General features: G+C 46.6%; 9 protein-coding genes across 9 annotated transcripts; 2 read left to right on the top strand and 7 right to left on the bottom strand.

Annotated features, from left to right (window-relative positions):
• Window positions 1-177: 177 nt before the first annotated feature.
• VTP01DRAFT_8441 (uncharacterized protein) lies at window positions 178-1,144 on the bottom strand (the record flags this gene model as incomplete). The annotated part of the gene is made up of 6 exons (XM_069387563.1): window positions 178-404; window positions 471-664; window positions 733-814; window positions 875-949; window positions 1,023-1,051; window positions 1,116-1,144. 6 exons carry the CDS (start codon window positions 1,142-1,144, stop codon window positions 178-180), a joined length of 636 nt encoding a protein of 211 aa, XP_069241319.1.
• A 524-nt stretch (window positions 1,145-1,668) lies between these two features.
• Window positions 1,669-4,108, bottom strand: VTP01DRAFT_8442 (uncharacterized protein; the record flags this gene model as incomplete). Its single annotated transcript, XM_069387564.1, has 3 exons — window positions 1,669-2,604; window positions 2,671-2,824; window positions 2,907-4,108. The coding sequence occupies 3 exons, from the start codon at window positions 4,106-4,108 to the stop codon at window positions 1,669-1,671; spliced, it is 2,292 nt and encodes a 763-aa protein (XP_069241320.1).
• A 319-nt stretch (window positions 4,109-4,427) lies between these two features.
• Window positions 4,428-6,418, bottom strand: VTP01DRAFT_8443 (uncharacterized protein; the record flags this gene model as incomplete). The annotated part of the gene is made up of 3 exons (XM_069387565.1): window positions 4,428-4,692; window positions 4,755-4,928; window positions 5,004-6,418. 3 exons carry the CDS (start codon window positions 6,416-6,418, stop codon window positions 4,428-4,430), a joined length of 1,854 nt encoding a protein of 617 aa, XP_069241321.1.
• A 480-nt stretch (window positions 6,419-6,898) lies between these two features.
• VTP01DRAFT_8444 (uncharacterized protein) lies at window positions 6,899-7,138 on the top strand (the record flags this gene model as incomplete). The annotated part of the gene is made up of 1 exon (XM_069387566.1): window positions 6,899-7,138. The coding sequence occupies one exon, from the start codon at window positions 6,899-6,901 to the stop codon at window positions 7,136-7,138; it is 240 nt and encodes a 79-aa protein (XP_069241322.1).
• Window positions 7,139-8,486: 1,348 nt separating this feature from the next.
• On the bottom strand, window positions 8,487-9,714 carry VTP01DRAFT_8445 (uncharacterized protein; the record flags this gene model as incomplete). The annotated part of the gene is made up of 7 exons (XM_069387567.1): window positions 8,487-8,753; window positions 8,823-8,929; window positions 8,993-9,132; window positions 9,191-9,287; window positions 9,350-9,497; window positions 9,558-9,624; window positions 9,680-9,714. The coding sequence occupies 7 exons, from the start codon at window positions 9,712-9,714 to the stop codon at window positions 8,487-8,489; spliced, it is 861 nt and encodes a 286-aa protein (XP_069241323.1).
• Window positions 9,715-10,783: 1,069 nt separating this feature from the next.
• On the top strand, window positions 10,784-12,283 carry VTP01DRAFT_8446 (uncharacterized protein; the record flags this gene model as incomplete). The annotated part of the gene is made up of 2 exons (XM_069387568.1): window positions 10,784-11,137; window positions 11,192-12,283. The coding sequence occupies 2 exons, from the start codon at window positions 10,784-10,786 to the stop codon at window positions 12,281-12,283; spliced, it is 1,446 nt and encodes a 481-aa protein (XP_069241324.1).
• Window positions 12,284-14,189: 1,906 nt separating this feature from the next.
• Window positions 14,190-14,550, bottom strand: VTP01DRAFT_8447 (uncharacterized protein; the record flags this gene model as incomplete). Its single annotated transcript, XM_069387569.1, has 2 exons — window positions 14,190-14,392; window positions 14,448-14,550. The coding sequence occupies 2 exons, from the start codon at window positions 14,548-14,550 to the stop codon at window positions 14,190-14,192; spliced, it is 306 nt and encodes a 101-aa protein (XP_069241325.1).
• A 52-nt stretch (window positions 14,551-14,602) lies between these two features.
• Window positions 14,603-15,055, bottom strand: VTP01DRAFT_8448 (uncharacterized protein; the record flags this gene model as incomplete). The annotated part of the gene is made up of 1 exon (XM_069387570.1): window positions 14,603-15,055. The coding sequence occupies one exon, from the start codon at window positions 15,053-15,055 to the stop codon at window positions 14,603-14,605; it is 453 nt and encodes a 150-aa protein (XP_069241326.1).
• A 1,473-nt stretch (window positions 15,056-16,528) lies between these two features.
• VTP01DRAFT_8449 (uncharacterized protein) lies at window positions 16,529-17,908 on the bottom strand (the record flags this gene model as incomplete). The annotated part of the gene is made up of 1 exon (XM_069387571.1): window positions 16,529-17,908. One exon carries the CDS (start codon window positions 17,906-17,908, stop codon window positions 16,529-16,531), a length of 1,380 nt encoding a protein of 459 aa, XP_069241327.1.
• Window positions 17,909-18,530: the final 622 nt, after the last annotated feature.

Genomic DNA, 18,530 nt, shown 5'->3' on the forward strand with positions numbered 1-18,530 from the left:
ATCTTTTAATTAATAGGTCGAGTGAGTAAAGAAAAGTATAGAGAAGAGGGAATAGAAAAAGAAGAAGTAGAAGAAGGAAAGAATAGAAAAGAAGAAGAAAAAGAAATTACAAGGATAATTAGAAAGTATAAAGAACGTGGTGGGGAAATGGAGGTTAGATGGGGATGGGATATAACTCTACATAAGAACGCAACCGCAACAGCCGCCTTGATTGTTGCCCTCTTCCATTTCGAAATTCTCGCCTCGATAATATCCGTTTGTGCCAGTTGCACGGCTCTCTTGCTCCTTGTTCATGCGGCGGATCTCACGGACAACGTCGTAGAAAGTCTCGTCAACCTTGATTCGGTGTTTCGCTGATGTTTCTGCGAACGGACAGCCAAAGCTCTTTGCCAGGTCACGACCCTCTGTTAACCGTAATGGTTAGAAAACCCATATACATGGAACCAAAAGGGAGTCAGCAATGTTGTTACCCTGGCTGGATACTTGACGGTCGCTCTCGAGATCGCACTTGTTGCCGACGAGGACCATGGGGAAGAAATCGCGGTCCTTGACGCGTCGAATCTGTTGATAAAACGTATTGATTTCTTCGAATGAAAGGCGCGATGTGACCGAGTAGACGAGAATGAATCCTTCGCCGTTTCGCATGTACTGTTCTCTCATCGCACTGCCCAGTTCGTATGAATAACCTGCAATTGCTGATTTTCCTGATAAGAAAAAATAACTATACTTTACCTGTACTCTTCCTGTCCAGCTGTATCAAGCACGTCGAGCAGTGCCATTTCATCATCAATTACGCATTGCTTACGGTATGAGTCTATATAATACGTATTAGCAAGAACGACATCCACTTGTTCCTTTTTCTCCGTAGTAGTACCTTCAATTGTCGGATCGTATTCGTCTACAAAGTGCGCCTGGATAAACTGTATCGTCAGGGCAGACTTGCCGACACCTAAAGTGGGTAACGATGGTCATCATCATCTCCAGGTGTGCGCATGCTCTCGCCTTTACTGCTGCTCCTTTACCTCCTCCGCCGACAATGACAATCTTGTATCTATGCACACCGAACAACTTTAGCTTCAATCGTCGAATGCTTCAGCCCGGCTGTGTGGACTTACTCCCGCAAGAACGAGGCTGGCTTTGACATGCTTGAATGTCAGGGCAAAGATACAAACGAGGGGCCCAAAGATATAAAGATAGAGGGGGGAAAGGAAGAAGAGAAAAAAAGCTGCTACTAGAAGCGCTTGCTTCGATTGTTCGGAGCTCGTTTCTCTCTGTGCAACCATTGTTCGGATGGCGCCAAAAAAGTGTGCCAGCAGCAGCAGCGAAACAAACTCACAGGGAGGGGCATATCTTTTTTTTTCGTCTTTTTTTTTATTACATGGCTTGCTTGGCAGCATACTGAAATGTGTACCTGAGCTGGTTATTTAGAAATAAAGTCTGCCATTGTAGTTGATTCTAAAGATTTCCTTTTCGTGAGTTGATCCTGGTCACTGATATGAGTTTTTTCCCCGGAAATATGTATGTAGCGTAAGTAAACAAAATTTCGGTGTTACGACTATATTATTACTCGCGTCGATCAGGGCTCACGGCGATAAAACTACTACAACTAAATCCCTTTTTGCGTTTTTTTTTTAAATTTACAACAATGTGCATTGAAATTTAGATAAATCAACTCGGCCATTGATAAGGGGGGTTTTGTTTTAGGACAGAACTCGGCAGATCACTGTTGTCATTATTGATCGAGAGTAATAAATGCTCGAAACTGGTATCGATCGAAAAAGGCTGCGGAGACTCGGTTAACATTGCAGGATCCATAATAATATCACCATCGTTGATGTGATTTGCTTGTGATTCTTGCTGCGCTGACAGAGGAGGAGGAGGTGGCGGTGGAGGAGGTGGATGCTGTCGTGGAGTGAATGGGATGAATTTAAAAGTGCTGTTGCTACTGCTGCTGCTACCACTACTGTAAGTTGAACTAGTAGATACAGTTGCAGCGGGAGGGTGAGGCGAACCGCTACCAACGCTATTGCTGCTCGCTGCGTTGTTGTTGCTGTTGCCGATCACCACAGTGCTTTGCGGTACGGCAAAGCCGGACACAATAGCATTGCTGCGTCTCTGGTATGACTGGTTGAGGGTATCGATTGTTTCCGCGACCATCGAATCTCGTGTCGCTTGGGCTTGCGGCAGACCGCGTAGCAAAAGCCATGTCTTCTCAAAACTAATTTCGCTGTAGACAATGTTTTTCCTTTCGGACACGGGCGACGATGCATTGGCAAGATGAACATGCAGTGCCATTAAAAGTGCATACACGGTGGGCGGCGAGTCGCATGCTTCGCGCAATTGCTGCAGAGGCATCGAGCAAGCAATGTACGTTAAAAGGATGGCTGCCAGGAAGCATATCTCGTGGGACGCGCGCGTGTACGAATTCACAGCTTTGGTGTGCCGGACGGAGGAAGGGCGATGGAGGAGAATAAGTGATGACAGCAGGTAAAATATCTTGAGATCATCTGTGCGACATTGCATGCTTCTGTCGTGTAATCGTTTTTCCAATATATCAGTTTCAGTGCAGATCCAGAAATCAACACTTGCAACGAATGCATTGCCCTAAATAAAAATTAATGTGTCATTACTTTAGATCTCCCGCCCGGTCTGTTGTTGTGGAACACTTGCATGGTACGATCCGTTGCTTTCTGTGTGCGCATTGTACAAAAACCGCATTGTCCGCCCGGTCACCTTGGCCATCTTGATCATGAAAAGAAGGTTGCCTACCCAGCTTCGTACTCCTGGCTCGTCCTGATCCAGCACTGTCGGTAACGGTGTGTCGCTAAAAAGGAGCGTATATATTTAGCCTACAATAGACGCTTTTTTTCGAAATGAAAGCCGCATTTTGTTGCATATCAACGTACATGTCTCGCTCTTCGAGCATGGAAGGTCTGCCGTACATCATGCAAAATGTACGCTCCGTCACAAAGCACGTCCAAAAGGTGCGCACTGCTGTCTGTGCTTGATAGCTGCTACTCGGTATCCGGTGGTATCCCATGTCCACAGCAAGCCGGGCTGCGACGCCGGCAAAAGTCCAGGCGCGAGTGAGGTGCGTCGAAGCCTTGATGCGCTCCAGGTGGTTGGCAAGAGCCACAAGCGCAAGTATCGTGCTAAAGTGTCCATTATCGAGATAGTGCGACCAGGTCGACAGTACATTGTCCATGAAAAAAGCACTCCAGGCTTCGCACTTGTCGGTTGGTCGGATTGCAAGCGCGTGTAGAAATATGGCGTTAAAGTAGAGTGGTGACAGGCACGCTGGCTCATTGTTGATGCAGCGTTTCAGCTGCTCCAGTAATGCGTGTTTATTCATGATGATTGGATAGAATGGATCGGCGTAGCTGTAATATTCGTCGACGAGCGAAATTGCATCTGCAAACGACATGTCTGGTGGTAACAGTAGCTGCGTAGGGAAGACTGTAGCAGCTGAAAATGTTTGGTGTGAGAAAGGAAGATGAGTGTAAAGTGAGGAAGCGAGGAAAAGCGATGTCTCTCCAAAAAAGTGGCCGTGAGTATCTGTCGATACATGTTTTCCTATTGACGACGAGGTGATTGCTGGCTTTGGTGGTGGAGGTGGAGGTGGAGGAGCTACCGCTAAGGATGAAGATGGGGCATTTGTCGGTGGTGTGGGGAATGTTGATTGCTTTGCAGAGAATCGATTGATGAAATAAAATTGCTGTCGAGTCGATGAACTGCTGACGGAACTATTATTATCTGCAGCAGAGGGTGGCGGCGGTTTGTCGCCGTCTCGTCGCAAAAGGAACGGGGCGCCAGGGGCATAGTGGCACTCTTCTGGCTGCTTGGCACACCTGTTACATGGCTGGTAGCCGTCGCATGCAATTTTCCGTTTTTTACATTGCTGGCAAGTAGCGTGAGTCCTGCTTTTCTTTTGGATTTTGTCGTTGCTATCTGACTCATTCTCGAAAAGCGTCTCCTTGATGACCAGCGATGCACCTGTTGTGCGTTGAATGGCGGCCTCCTCGCGGGCGAGATCTTGCAGCGCGTCTTTGCAAAGCTCCCTCAAGACTTTGAGACTTGGGCAGTCGAGGGGTGGCGGGTCGGCAAACATTGCCGTGCTGAAGGACTCTGTGGTGGTGGAAACGAGAGAAGGTCCAAACTGTCGATACGACCCTGAACTAGTCGGAGTCGCCGGGCAATGCGCATGAAGGGTTAAAGTTTACGTTGTAGCAATGATGAACTTTTTTATTATTTTCGTTTTGCTTACAATCTTGCTTTTGCTTACTTGTTGCAGGATGAAACACATGTGTGCATGAGTGGAAAAGAGGGGCATGAGAGAAAGGAAAATGGGGAAATGGGGGTGCATACAACGGATGGTATAAATAATAATAAAGCAAGATATATGTCGTTGATCTCTCTTTTTTTCTGTATTAGAAATGCGTGAACTGAAGAAAGGAAGAATCATTGTACAGTGGAATTGCTTGTTGTAGTTGCGAGGATGTTATTGATGTCGATGGCAAAGCAGCTGGAGCAGCAGGTGGTGACGGCTGCTTATTTTTCGTTGTTCGGGAAGAAAAGTCTTTGCGCGGTTTCTTGGATGTAGCGTGGGTGTTGTTGCTGTTATCGATGCGCTGTCTTTTCTTGATAGTATCCGTTTTCATGGACATGGGACGGTGTTCTCGATGAAGTTTGAAGCTAAAGTGTGTGAAAAAATCATGAGCATCCTGCTACTTCCGAGTTTTTTTTTTTCAACATACTAGAGACCGCACGCATTGCAAAGAGGCGAGCCATCACGTTCGTCGCGACGCCAGAGTGGAGTTTTAGTAGTACCACAGTTGGTGCATTGAGGTGTTTCTTCTTCGCCACGTGTATCCGCGCCAGAAAAGTGTGGTTTCAAATGCTTTGGTCGTGGAGCATGATGGAGTTTCTGACTACAAATAGATTGGTACCCATTTAATTTATCTGAAACAGGAAGATCGGTGGGGAATTTTTTTTTTTTTACTTACTAGAGACCGCAGGCATTGCAGAGAATTTCGTCATTTGGAGAGCGCCTCCACAAGGGAGTGGTGGTGGTAGAACAGTTGCTGCATATCGGCTTCATGCCTGCAGATGTTGAGGCAAGGGTGACAGTGGTGCGTACTTTGGCATTGGGTCTCGTGGAGCTTGAAGAAGGTGACACTGGAGCGGATGATGAGGATGATGTAGTGGCATGGACAGTAGTGGTGGTGGCAGTAGAGGAGATAGCAAAATCCATTTTTTCTGCGCAAGAAGCGGACGTCATTGTGCTCCCAGTCGGTTTTCGCTGTGCCTGCGATTGCATATTATTTGATGGGGCAGGAAGTGTCTGAGTATTGGGGCCAAGCAAACGCTCAGCGTTCTCCAGAGTTTCCCGCGGCAACGTAGCCAACAGTTTGCTTTGCAGAGAGTTTGTCATCGCCGCAACGGACATCGATTCTTGGCAAAACCCGTTGCTGTTGAAAAGATCAAATGGAAATGGCTCAAACAGCGCAGAAACGCCGGCACCAGAAACAAGGTTACCCGTCGTGACATGTGGATAACTGTTTGTGTCCAGGGTGATAGACGTTGCAGATTCATGTTGCTGTTGCTGCTGCGAAGGTACCGACCAATTGGCGTTTGTTTGGTATGATTCTTGCTGCATAGGTTGTATCAGTGCATCGAGTATGCTGGTCAATTCATCCACAGAAGCATCAGGTGCTCGATCAGATGTGGTATCGGGTTGAACGTTATCTTTGCTGCTTGTGAACACTCGACCTGATGGCATTAATTGAGACTGATCACGCTGCGGGAATGGCTGCGTTTGCGCGATCGTATCAAGACTTGGACCTTGCTGTTGCTGCTGTTGTTGTTGTTGCTGCTGCTGCTGTTTACGCAATTGATCTTGCTGTTGCTGACGGAGCATCCGCCGATACTCGAGCTGCCGTTCTTGGAGATCCTTTCCGACCTCAACAACAGGTGGAGCGGCTGGCGGTGTCGGTAGTTGCACGCACGGCGGTGCAGCGGAAGTAGGAGCAGGAGCCGATTGAGGAGGCGGTGGTGCCGGTGCAGGTGGCAGCGGCGCTGGCGGAAGCTCCTCCTTCATTGAAATCGACTGTGCAGTAGTATTTTTCTTGGTATTGATGGTTACTGCTTTTCCTTTCTTTGCGAATTTTGCAGATGTAGTCAGGCTGCGTGTGGCCGTGCAGGATAGCTTTTTGAATTGAGATCTGGATTTGGCTTCGTCCGAGTTGTGGACAAACCAAAGACGCCAAGATAGATTTTCCAATCTTGAACCGTTTTCCAGGGCGTCCTTGACTTTGGTGCAAACCCGCCACGTCTGCGACAACTCGTCCTCCGAGTCCAGGTTGGAGAATGGTGAAAAGGACGATTTGTTACCCTTGATCTTGAGAACAATGGGCGCCATTGCAATTTCTCAGCGAAGCGAAACTTTCAAAGGTACGTGCACTTTGGTTTTGTTGATACAGCAATGTCCTGATGAAGCAGAATTTGGGGTGTGTTCTCACCTCTTTTGAATTGATGATTGTATGTAAGCGATTGCTCAACAAATATGAAAGAAAAAGAAGAAGCTAAGGGGATCTCGATTCCGATTTTATACGAATTATACACCGGTTACCACAAAAAAACCTTAATGACTATTTGTTGCCTCGTCAAAGGTCGATGATGCCATGCCACATTGCAGGATTTTTTCACAGAACACCCAGGAGTTTTTTCATCTCCAGCCAATGCAGAACAGACTTGCGCTATACCAAATCTGTCATGGCACTAGACTTTTGATTGCGTTGGAAAACAAGGTGCGCGACTTGTAGGGGCAAGATTGCCTTCTGATGCTGCAACAATGATGGCAGGTTATTCCTGGGTGATGCTATATCCATACTTCTCACAAATGTTCCAGCCCCAACCCTCGGTCGATGTTGCGACTTTGCTGGATGATCATAGAACAAGCTTTTCTTCTCAACAGTGTGGTGCATGTGACAATGTCGTAATGCACGGCCAAGGAAAAGACAGCACAAATGCACAGCCAGCCGAAAGCTGGCAGCGCTCATTTGGAAGGACCTCCCATTCTCGTGCTTCCGTACGTTACCATGGTATCGACCTTCTGTCGGTCACGATTCTGCGTAAATGACGATGTCAGTAAAGTCATAATCATGCAAGCTATATTTATTTTCTCATTTGCAGCCCCAAACAAGTAATACACAATCCTTTATTGACCACCCCAAGGATCGCCAGCGCTCCGTCCCACAGACGGCATGATAGAGAAGAGAAACAGGTACAACGATATATACTTTCTACTTTGCTCACACGCTCCCAGTAAATAACGCATCGGTTTTGCCCAAGAAAGGAAAAATTATGTAGGACACTGTGTGCAATGGAACAAAGGACTTTTTCTCGTTCCTTAGTATTCTTCTGCCACTTAGTGGTCAATAATGTCTTTTGTAAAAATGAAAAAAGAGATGGGTAGCATGATCGCCAATGCAATTCGTCATAGCCGTCCTCGTGCCCCAGGGAAACTTTAATGAACGCTCAGACCATATTGACCCCGAGAATCCGGGCTGCGGTCGCCCTGTTCCGCTGACCTGCGAGACAGGAGGGAACGCTCAGGAGGTTGCCCTGCAGTCATTATCACACTTGAATGGAATGTGTCGAGATTACAACTGTTGCTCTGGAATGGCGGACACAAGATCCATTTAAAGACTCCCGCTGTCTCCTATCATGTATTACCAGTTGCATTGTTGTAAATCACCAGTTGTTATTGTTGTTGTATGTGCTCTATATGGTATAATATGTCCCCATGCCCTGTAACACCATCTGAATGTCACCGGATGGCTGCCAAGTATCCTGCTTGACATTATGTATGCAGTGTTAAATCAATGGTTTATTGTTGCGCCCTTTTTTTCACCTCGAAATTGCTCTTTTGTTGTGATATCACATGAGATCTAAACAACATATTAGGCAAGCCGCTGTACCTGTGTGTATAACTGCACGAGAAACCATCTTGACAATTTCGATAGAAGATAAGGACACGGTTTTAGAATTCTTTGGACCTTTTTAATGATATCTCTGCAATGCTTGAGGAAAAATCCATAGTTTGCTCATTGCAAGAGTGATGTCCTATGTGTATCTCGCAGACGAACGGACTCCATGGATATATCGACAGAACTTGCCCCACACATTTTGGCGGACAATATGATGATCTTGATATTCCCATGATACATGCAAGCCATTTTGTGAGACAGCATATGTAGCTCAATTAGATCTGTAGCATCTAGAGAAGCATTACAATGATTCTGATGCTATATCTTTGAATGTTGTTATCAACGCTGTTTATTCAGAAAGGAATGATGGATGTAAGATTACGAACTAGAATGAGAGTTGAGACCATTTATCCAAGTAATAAAAGGAACCGATTTGTTTTTCTTCCTTGCAATATGTTAATAATATATTATACTTGTTTCAAGATGGCCAGACCCAAACTATTGCGGGATGGTCTTGTACGAACTTGACGCAGTTGTTGCCAGCAGATCGCGGCGAGTTGAGATGGATGAAGGCGTAGACCTGCCGCTGGCAGACTCTTCCGTTGCATTCTCAGCTAAGTGCTTTCCTCGCAAAGATAGTTTCGGCTCATTGCTGGACGCACTTGATCTGGTTTTCAGGTGGTCTTCCAGATGGTTTCCAAGCACCTGAAGCGCAGCCGTGTTTGCTACGCCTCGAGGTATGATGATATCTGCAAATTTTTTGGTCTACGTGCGTGATGTCACATGAGCAAAAGACAGTGATGATGACAGCTCACCTCATCCATTCCAGCTTACCGGCCATATGAAATCGTCAAACATTGGCTTGACAAACTCTACGTATTCTGCAAGAACTTGTTTAATTGATTGCATTCGCCCCCCTCCCTTGGTCGTATGCTGAACAACTAGACGTATTTGTGAGGAAACTAACCACTAAAGGTTTGTTTATTTATTTATTTTTTCCTTACCTCGTTTGCTTAAACGCTCGTCACTGTCTACATCGATGAACACTTTCATAAACATGAGATCGCGCAGTGGTTTTGGGTACAGCACCAAAGTGCCTTCCACTAGTATGACATCTACAGGTTCTATTAAGCGCGTTCCTGCCCTGCCATCATCCATCATCGTTAGGTAAGTCTTGTTGAGGGAGTTGCTAAGGTTCTTACTTTGTGTGTTGGTTCGGGTCCCAAACTGGTATGTGAGTCGGTTTGCCAGCGATGATGGACTCTAGGCATTGCTGGAGCAAATCGAAATCAAATACAGCTATATACATATCTTTAAGAAAGCATGCATACAAGGGGTGTTGTTGTTCCTAAGCATTTTACTTGGATGGTCCAGGTTGAATTTTCCTTGCTCGTACAATGCTCGCTCTGTTGCGTCGAGCTCGCGATAGAAGTCGGTCAGACTGATAATGGCTACCTTGGCTGCGTACGAAGCGCTTAGACGATCCATAAGTATATGGCACACGTCGCGCTAACAAAAGCAGCTCAGTTGTCATGAAACACCATTCTTCGGATCTGCTTTGACATTTACTTTTCCTGCATCGGCACCTCCCGCAACGGCTACCGCCATTGGTGATTGCAAGGAGACTTTAAAGTAGCTTTTGAAGCGCCCAAGTCAATCGTCTGTGCTTTTTAAGGGGGTCACACCTATACCTTGGGTCAGCATATCGACTCGTGTCTATGGACATAACTCTTTTTTTCTGCGTTGTGAAAGGGGTGGGTATCTCTTAGATTCCGACTCCACTGTCCAAATTTTCTGGAAGCTGTGCGCGACCTGATTGCACATAGCAATATGGAACGTCGTCGCATTACATTCAAATATACCGTGTGGGCAATTTATCAATATTTGTATTAATTAATACCATCTGATAAAACGATCTTTATCGTTTGAAAGGCGGGCACAGTCTCTGCTGCTGCAGGATGTCACAATGCACATTCTTTGGGAATGTACGCTGTCGGTATCTCCATTCCGTCACAAATGTTTGATGTACCCAAAGGGGCTTGGCTTGGAGAATCGTGCACTGACTTTTGCTCGTGCACAAGCAACCCCCTAAAACAAGCTCCAAAACTTTGGAAGGAAGGGTAGACGCATGATATGCATTAATTCATCTGCAGAGTTGCTGTCCATTTACAACATTATTGTCACATGAACTAGAATTGATTCGAATGGATTACATGAGGTCTCAGAGCCTTGATTTTCTTTACATTGGACCAATACTAGCATCGTTTGCCAATACAGGCCTTAGAATTAACAAGATAAACCGGAATTGACACAGAGCTTTTCTGTTGCAATTTCGGAAGAAATAGCGCAATTTCATACATGAAAAAAATTGATTGAATTCACTGTAAATATGTATGGCAGCAGGCAGACGCGTACCTTGCTTTTAAGCATTCCAAAAGCAAAATATTGGTTCATCCTTTAATTTATTGTAGCTTCGAATCCTGGTGGCTGTCTTAATAGCAGATCAATGCCCTCGAGCGAAAAGCGGCACAGGGAAGGCAGGTAAGATAAGCATATGTATTAGTTTGCTTAGAGTAGCAGGTGGATATACGTTGATTTGGAATTAGACAACTCACGCAAGCCATCAAGCATTAACATTACATTATTAAGAGTGCGTGAGTGGGGTTCCATCATTCCACATTAAAGTATTCAGTCGCCGCCAGAGACCAGATACCGTACAACACTCAAGTTTCACTGAAACTAGTCTTGTGAATCTTTTTTTCCCTTTTCCTCCATTTCCATTCTCGTCATTCTCAATGTCGTTAAGCATGGCGAGCGATCCTGCGCCTATAGGCAGTCAGTTTGGCACGTTGTTCTCGGCTAACGATATTCGCATGCATCCGCTGGCTTCATCCCCTGCATCTGGTTTTTACCACGGTGGACAATCCCTCTCATCTCAAGTAAATGGCTCTGGAGGAGCGAACGGCCAAAGCTACGACGACGTGACAACTATATTTGTCGTTGGCTTTCCAGACGATATGTCTGAACGGGAGTTCCAAAACATGTTTACGTTCTCTCCAGGTTTTGAAGCTGCTTCTTTAAAGTGGCACTGTAAGGATCAAGAGGACGAGCAAGGTGGTGTAAGCGCAAACGGAGGTAAAAAGCAAATGGTAAAGTATCTCGTACATTTTCTTTTACTATTTCATGCACTGACAGTATTATAGATCGGTTTTGCTCGTTTCCGCACTCGCTTGGAAGCCCTGGAGGCGGTTGAAGTTCTAAATGGAAAGCGTGTGGATCAAGAACGAGGCACGTTGCTGAAGGCGGAGATGGCAAAGAAGAATCTGCATATCAAGCGTGGCTCGACTGTTCCTCAGACAACAACGGCAGCCCTGCATGCAGCGGCAGCGACAGCAGATTCCATTTCTTCTCCCCTTAGCATTCTCTCCAAAAAGCTGCATTTGCCATCATCTTCAGGCTACGACAATTTCTCTCCATTACCGAGCGATCTTTTGTCGCCAACCGACTATAACAGAGCCGATCCATTCATGGCCGATCCTTTCCGAAAACCATCTACGCCGACGACACCCATGTTTTCTGATGGCATTTTTGGTGGCTTCCGCTCACAGTCAATTGATGTGCGCAACAGCGAAGCGGCTTTCATGTCCCCGCCGCGTGCTGGTGGTGGTTTTGGACTTATGCCTCCAGCTCGCATGGCAAAAGCCATGCAAGAAGGATCGGACAACGATCCTTTCAACTACCTATCGAAATCATCACCCGTTCCCAACGAACGCGCTTTCGGTGCCTCTTCATCCTCTCCTCCCCAACCAACCTCTTCGTCTCTGCTGGGCGGTGGCGAACCACTGAGGTCCATGCGCATGGGATCCTTGTCTTTGCATACTGGCAATCTCGAATTCCGTTCTCCTAGCATTTCTTCACCTAGCTACAACCAATCGTCGACATCGTCCGGAAGATCTTTCAACCCTGCTGACCAGAATCCACCTTGCAATACCTTGTACGTAGGCAACTTGCCGCCCAATACCAGCGAGGACGAGCTACGCCAGTTATTCTCAAAGTGCCGTGGATACAAGCGCATGTCATTCCGCACAAAGTCACAAGGCCCAATGTGCTTTGTTGAATTTGAGGACGTTGTGTATGCGACGCAGGCTATGCATGATCTGCAGGGATCTTGCCTCACAAACTCCATCAAGGGCGGCATACGCTTGTCTTTCAGCAAGAACCCCCTATTCACCAAGCCCGGCAAGGACGGCAAGCGCGAGCCTGGATCTGACGGTCAGCAGCAGCCGCAGCCATGAAAGAATGTAAATACTACTCATGACACAGCAAAATCACCTCTCTTCTCTGTGCATTCTAAGGGATCTGTTTCACTTTATTGCTTGATGCAAAGAGCTGAACGATTGCTTGGTGATTATCATTTGTTCTCAATCTCTCAATTCTATATTGCCGCTCTTTTTGCTATTTTTACACACTATTACTAGCCGATACGTGTAGCTCCTATTTTACCAACCCTTCACACACACGCACGCACGCAACACACCAGCACAAAAATTCATGCACTTGCACGACAATCACCCATAACTGCTTATTTTCTTGCTCTCTCTCTCTTCCGATTTTTCATGCGCATTTACATGCAATCAGTCTTAGAATTTTTACTAAACCTATATTTTTCTCTACTTCTATTACATGTTCAATTATCATTGTTGCTGTTGTCGCCTTTCTATTTATGCAAGGCATCCGATTATGCAGAGCTGATGCTATTCCGAAGTCAATTATAGGTAGTCTCCGGTGGTATATTATTTCATGGACGTGAGCTATGAATACTTCCATAATTAATCTTTGTACTGCATACTGGGAAGGCCTGAACACACACAAAGATTCCGAATGTGTATAATGTATATATAATGTATGAACACATGCCAAGTATGGAGCATTAATTATAAGCGACTGAGGCTCCTGCTCAGCAGCAGCAAGGGCGTCGTCGTCGCTGGAGCCAGGTAAGAGTTCGCACCCTTATCGCGGCCATGCTCGCTCGCTCATCTTCCAGAGTGAATATGACGATCCATATTGGAGCTCATAAATGGTACTCAGCAAGGTCACGCAATTTCAAGCAGCAATAGCTGCTTTTTTGGTCAAATGCGATGGAACGCTTATTTGAATGTCTGCCTGTCAAGTATATCATTCTCCTCCTGGTTGTTAGTGCTGATACATATCTGCATCGCTGCCTCTGCTCAAGTCCTTCCTGCCTCTCGCGCGGTTGCACTCTTACCAGTACCCTTTCGATGCAGCCAGGTTTTCCTTTACAGACAGTCGTTTTCTTCTCCTGCCTTTCTCTCCCCCCAGCTACGACAGCAGCTGCAAGCACTCTGCAATGTACTCGTACAGTTCCGTTGACTCTGAATCATCCGGTAAGAGTTTTGGTCGCTTGATCCTTTCTCCCTTTGCAGCACAAACACTAAGAGAGAGAGAAGAGAGAGAGAGAGAGACCGACGTGCCAACATGAATATTCAACGTTTTTTCAAGTTTTGCTCTTTCCAGGAAGTCTCGCAGTGTACAGATGCATATCGCCAACCTGTAGCGTTGATTCCTAGAGCGAGTCTTGGCAGATATTGCAGTTTCAAACGGTTTGTAAGATTTATGTCGATGGCAGACATGATCGCGCCAGAGGTGGGGGGAAAGTACTCTCCATAAAAGTGCACGGTGCATGGAATAGAGGGAATTCAAAGTCAGACTGGTCTTCTTGACAAAAGGGACGGGAAGCGAACCTTTGGAAGCAAGTCACCCATCAAAAAACTTTAAATAACCCCTCTTTGCTCCAACTTTTTTCTTTTCTTTTCTTTGGGAAAGCTGGCAGTTCCAGCTCTTCGGAGTTGGACGCGTGCATACCACCACTACGACGTCGCATCTAGCTATTTCGGACCTCTTTCCAGCGATGATGTTTGCGACCGAGTGAAGCCGGAGTGCACGTTGGGGACTGATCAGGATGAATATAGATTTATTAAAGACGAAAATGGACACACGCTGCTTTAAGTTTATTGTCCTCGTCCGATCCAAACGTGGGAGGATGAAAAACCCTGTGTGGGCAACAGGGAAAATTGTAGAGGAAAGAGGTATGGTACAATGGGAGAGAAAAAGGGCAAATAGGGTGGGGAGAGGTAAAATCAAAGCTGTGGATTATGCTATGTAGGGCAAATATCCATAATGCTACGAGCTTGTGGTGGGTGCGGGCAGAGGTAGGGAGGTGCGCGGGTTCAACCACATAATGAACTTTTTGCCGTGGTCTTCGGGTGGTGGCGGTGCAGCAGGGTCTTCTCGGCGGACACAGAGCCGATCAACTTCCTCAAGAATTTGGCACAGTATTGGCCATGTGTACGTCCGATACTGGCGTAGCTGGGGATTTGGCAAAGCTTTAGGTAGACGGTTGAGTATGAAGGAGATGGGGTGATCGACTGTGCGAGGTACTCGTAGTCGGCGGTGGAAGTCGAAGCAGTTGGTAAGATGGCGGCGTGAGGATGTTATTTGGGAGCATTTCAGGCAGGGAAGGGGCTTGGTGCTCGGAAGCCATCCCAGATGCCAACGAATACATAGGCTGCGCTCCAGTCTTGACATCGGCAGTTTTAAATTTGGTTTATGCCCAGGGATTTTCTGCACTGGTTGATCAATTTGCTGTATCGGCGTCGGCAGCGGTGTTTGTAGATATCGCGACGGTAGGAGCGGATGGCACTGTTGAGTTCAAGCGTAGTCGTTTCCGCGCGCGGCAGAGGTAGTTGGCGCCAGATCAAGTTATTGGTCTTCAGTTTGTACCACGAGCCATTGCGTGCACGTTGGATTAGTGGGATGGTCGCAGTGAGCAAGGCGTCGTCAGGCAAGTTGTAGGTACGAACGAGAAACTTGGCTTGGAGAATGGTAATACGCTCCGTCATAGACGCCAGGTTAGTTAGATGAGCCATAACCACGGTGGAGGATTTGTGGTGCGCACCGTAGATCATACGGAGGCAGGTCGATTGGGCGTTCTCAAGTATCTGTCGGTGCTTCTTGTTGAACGAGCAGATAGCTAGGCCATACTCCATTTTTGGGCGAATGAACTGGCTATAGAGCCGAGAACAGAGGAGTCTACCCAAGCCGGTTGGGCGAACGCCGATGGAATGGAAGGTACGCATTTCACTGACCGCTGCGTGGGCATTCTTTGGACAAGGAGTTGGGCATCGATTGTGCCATCCGACCCGAAGGGAACACCGAGGTAGGGGAAGGAGGATCCATGGGGGTTGGGGTGTCATACAAGGTAAGCAGGGGAAAGTTGAGTGGTGGATCGGGTGAGGCCAGTATCAAGCATTGGCAGGGTTCCATCTATATATCCCAACAACAAACTGTGCCTCTCGCAGGCAGTTAGTAACTCTTTCATGCTATGCCACGTACCAATTAAAGCGACATCATCGGCATATAGTATATAATTGATAGTTTTGCCGTGGACTGTGGTCGTAGCTAGAGGTTGGAAATCTGGATCTAGTTCTGGCATCTGTTGCGCTTCTGCCTCACGGAGCAGAGCAGGTAGAGAGTTAATGTAGTGCGAGTACAGTGTAGGTGACAAAATTGAGCCTTTGGGGACTGATCAGTGCCGCCTCCTCGTGGTGGTCCCTGGTATATCGTTGGCTTCTTGTCGACGTGAACCAAACGGCACTGCTTTTTAGAATTTAAAAGTTTTCTTGTCTTTAAATAAAGATTGCTTTTGTTTAAATAATCTCTTGTTCTTGTCCTGTTCAAAGTAATGAATAAAGATAACTCTTGTAAAAAGTACACTCCGCCTGCTTGAGTTGTCCTGTGTTGTCTTGCGAGTGTTGTGTGCTTCGAGAGTGCCTGTCTACGTTGATTGATAGCACGATTAGTTCTATGCAATCTCCATTGAACGTGTGATCACAATGCACAATACTCGTTTGCTTTATCGCGTTCTTTTCTTCAGTTTCCGTCTTCAAAGTGTTGTAAGTAATGTCTGATACGTCGAGTCCATAAAAAATGTTACTCTGGCAGCCAAGATTGACATTCGCCTTTTGATAATTCCAACAGTGAATGGAGCTTCTGCTGTTACGAGACGGACTTTTCTTTCCAGCGTTTTGTGCAAGAACTTTAGTCAACGTGGTTCTTGACTGTTGCCAGCGTTGTTATCTAGTTCTCTGTAGCTTTTCTTGATCTCGATTCCTTACGTTACCTACTACTGTCAAAATCTCTTCTTGGGGAGTGCACTTTCACGTGCTTCAAAATAAATATTCTTCCTCACTTTCCCAGGTCCTCAAGCCATTACTTTTCGATCACTCTCTTGTAATCGAGCGTTTATATGCTTTGATGCGAGGTTCCATTTCTTACATGCTTCAAGGATTCTGTTCGTACCCGCCGCATCTCCCATTTTACGCCGTTTCATGCTGCGTGCACGGACCGCGCTGCTGCAATGCATAAATTCGGATGTCTAAGGGCAGCAGCCACATACAAGAAAGAATGTGTATGATATTGTTTATTATCATTTATCTCAAAATTGTGAATCCGGATTATTATTATTCACAGACGATAGCCTTGCTGCTACCGTCGATGTTACTATTTGCCGCTTCTTCAAACTGGCTGTTAAGTTCGATCCATGCGCTCTCCCATCGCAGCTTCTCCTCCCATAGGACACGAAGTTTCTTGTATGCCAGTCCGCTCAGCACTTCAAACTGATCGCATGAATTATCGTACGCCATTCTCAGTCGATCTTTTTTGACCTTTTCCCGTGCGATCTGCTTTTTCAGATATTCAATGTAGGCTGTCTGGTCCTGGTGCTGCTGTTGCTGCTGAGATACCTTTGTGCGGTGGTCACATGCGTTATGTTGATCAACACCATCCTCGACCACTTTCGTCACATTGCTGATACTTTCGTTTGTTTGCGTCTGTGCATGCCTTACACACTGAACTTGGTCCGATTCTTTATCATCATCATCATTGTCATGTTTGCCGTCTGATTCGCTTGGATTATCAATATACTTTTTCATCCGTTCCAAAAGTGCTGTATCTAGAGCAGCATCAGCCTCGTGCGTACCCGTTGCTGTTGTTACTGTGGCAGTTCTGGGTGCCTTGACGTAGCCGTCGCGGTCAAAAAGGCTCAAGAGAATAGGTCTGTTCTCGCTATCTCGCGTTCGACTACTGCGCACGCCGATGCTGCTCATAAACCTGATGGAGTTTGATTGACGGAGCGATCCACCGCTGTATAAGCTAGATTCTCGGTGCCTGGATGGCGTCGGCAGAATTGGGCTCTTGGCTGGCTCGGTAAACGAGTGCGCCACGCTAGCCCCTGCAGCAGATCGAAGCGATGCATTTCTTACAGGGACCGGTCTAGATGTGGATTTACCGCTATCGCTGCTGCTTGTCGTTGTTGTTGTTGGTTGCTGCTGTTGCTGTTGAGACGATCCGTGCCCATGGAGATACTTCGTAGTAATTTCCGTATGCTGCTTGCGCTGCTGCAAGGTATTTGACGTTTGCATAGTCCCGTCAGTGCTCGCCGAGGAAAACAAGGTAGAAATGCTGGATGCTATTGATTTAGCGTTGCCTCCGCTGCCGCCTGCAGACGACGTAGTAGAAGATGACAATGTAGAGGACGCAGACGAAGAATTGGGTTTGTTCTTTCGACGCTTGAAGAATGCACTGGCAGCACCACCACCACCACCGCTGCTGCTGCCGCCGCCTTTCGCTATATCTTTTCGATGGAATTCTTCAGGACTCGTCGTGTTTAAAAATTCTACGAGTGCTTGCGTGCTACTGATGAGTCTGCGTTCTGAACCGAAGGAAATCGAGCTGCCTCCTCCGAGCAAGCTGCTGCTGCCGTCGAAAAGATGGTGATCGTCATCAAAACAAGTTTCAACCGTCCTTGCGTCTTTGGGCTGGTATCGGCTGTTGCCTGGCATGTTGTGTTGTCAAATAAATATGGGAGAAAGGAAAGGGCAAGTCTCCTGGTCGGCCCGTAGGAATCGCTTTTTGACAAGCTCGCTGCTTGGCGCATTGCCGAACGACCACGCTGTTGCCTATTTTGTGTAACGCTCGGTGCCACCACCACCACCAGCAACAGCGCCAGCCTCAAGCGACTAAGTCTCAAGTCTACTATCTTGCTTACTGTTATGTACCTCATTCAACAAGTTTACTGCTTTGCAGAAATTCATCGCCTCAAAAGTATCAATATGTATCCTTTTCTGACCATTTATATGCACGACCATGTGTTGTATTTTATGCATTGGTCAGATCCAGTGTCAGCTGCATCTGCGCAATGTAGATCAGCACAGTAGAGTGTGTCTGACAAGCCGAGTCATCGTTTTCGTAATTTTTTCCTCTCCGTCTCTACATCGACAATGTAGTGTGTTGTCTAATGACTCCCTTGCTCTTGCAGGGCTGTAGTTTAGTTTCAGATGCCACGCAGGTAATAATCTTCAATTATTATGGATATGATCAAATCGGCCATTCATGCAAATGCTCTTGACCTTATTATCGTATGCTGCTTGGCTTTCCACCTTGTTGCGTCAGCTGACGCCATTG

This window comes from Rhizomucor pusillus (genome assembly GCF_041956525.1).
Source record: "Rhizomucor pusillus strain CBS 183.67 unplaced genomic scaffold VTP01scaffold_5, whole genome shotgun sequence".
NCBI classification, from domain to species: domain Eukaryota; kingdom Fungi; phylum Mucoromycota; class Mucoromycetes; order Mucorales; family Lichtheimiaceae; genus Rhizomucor; species Rhizomucor pusillus.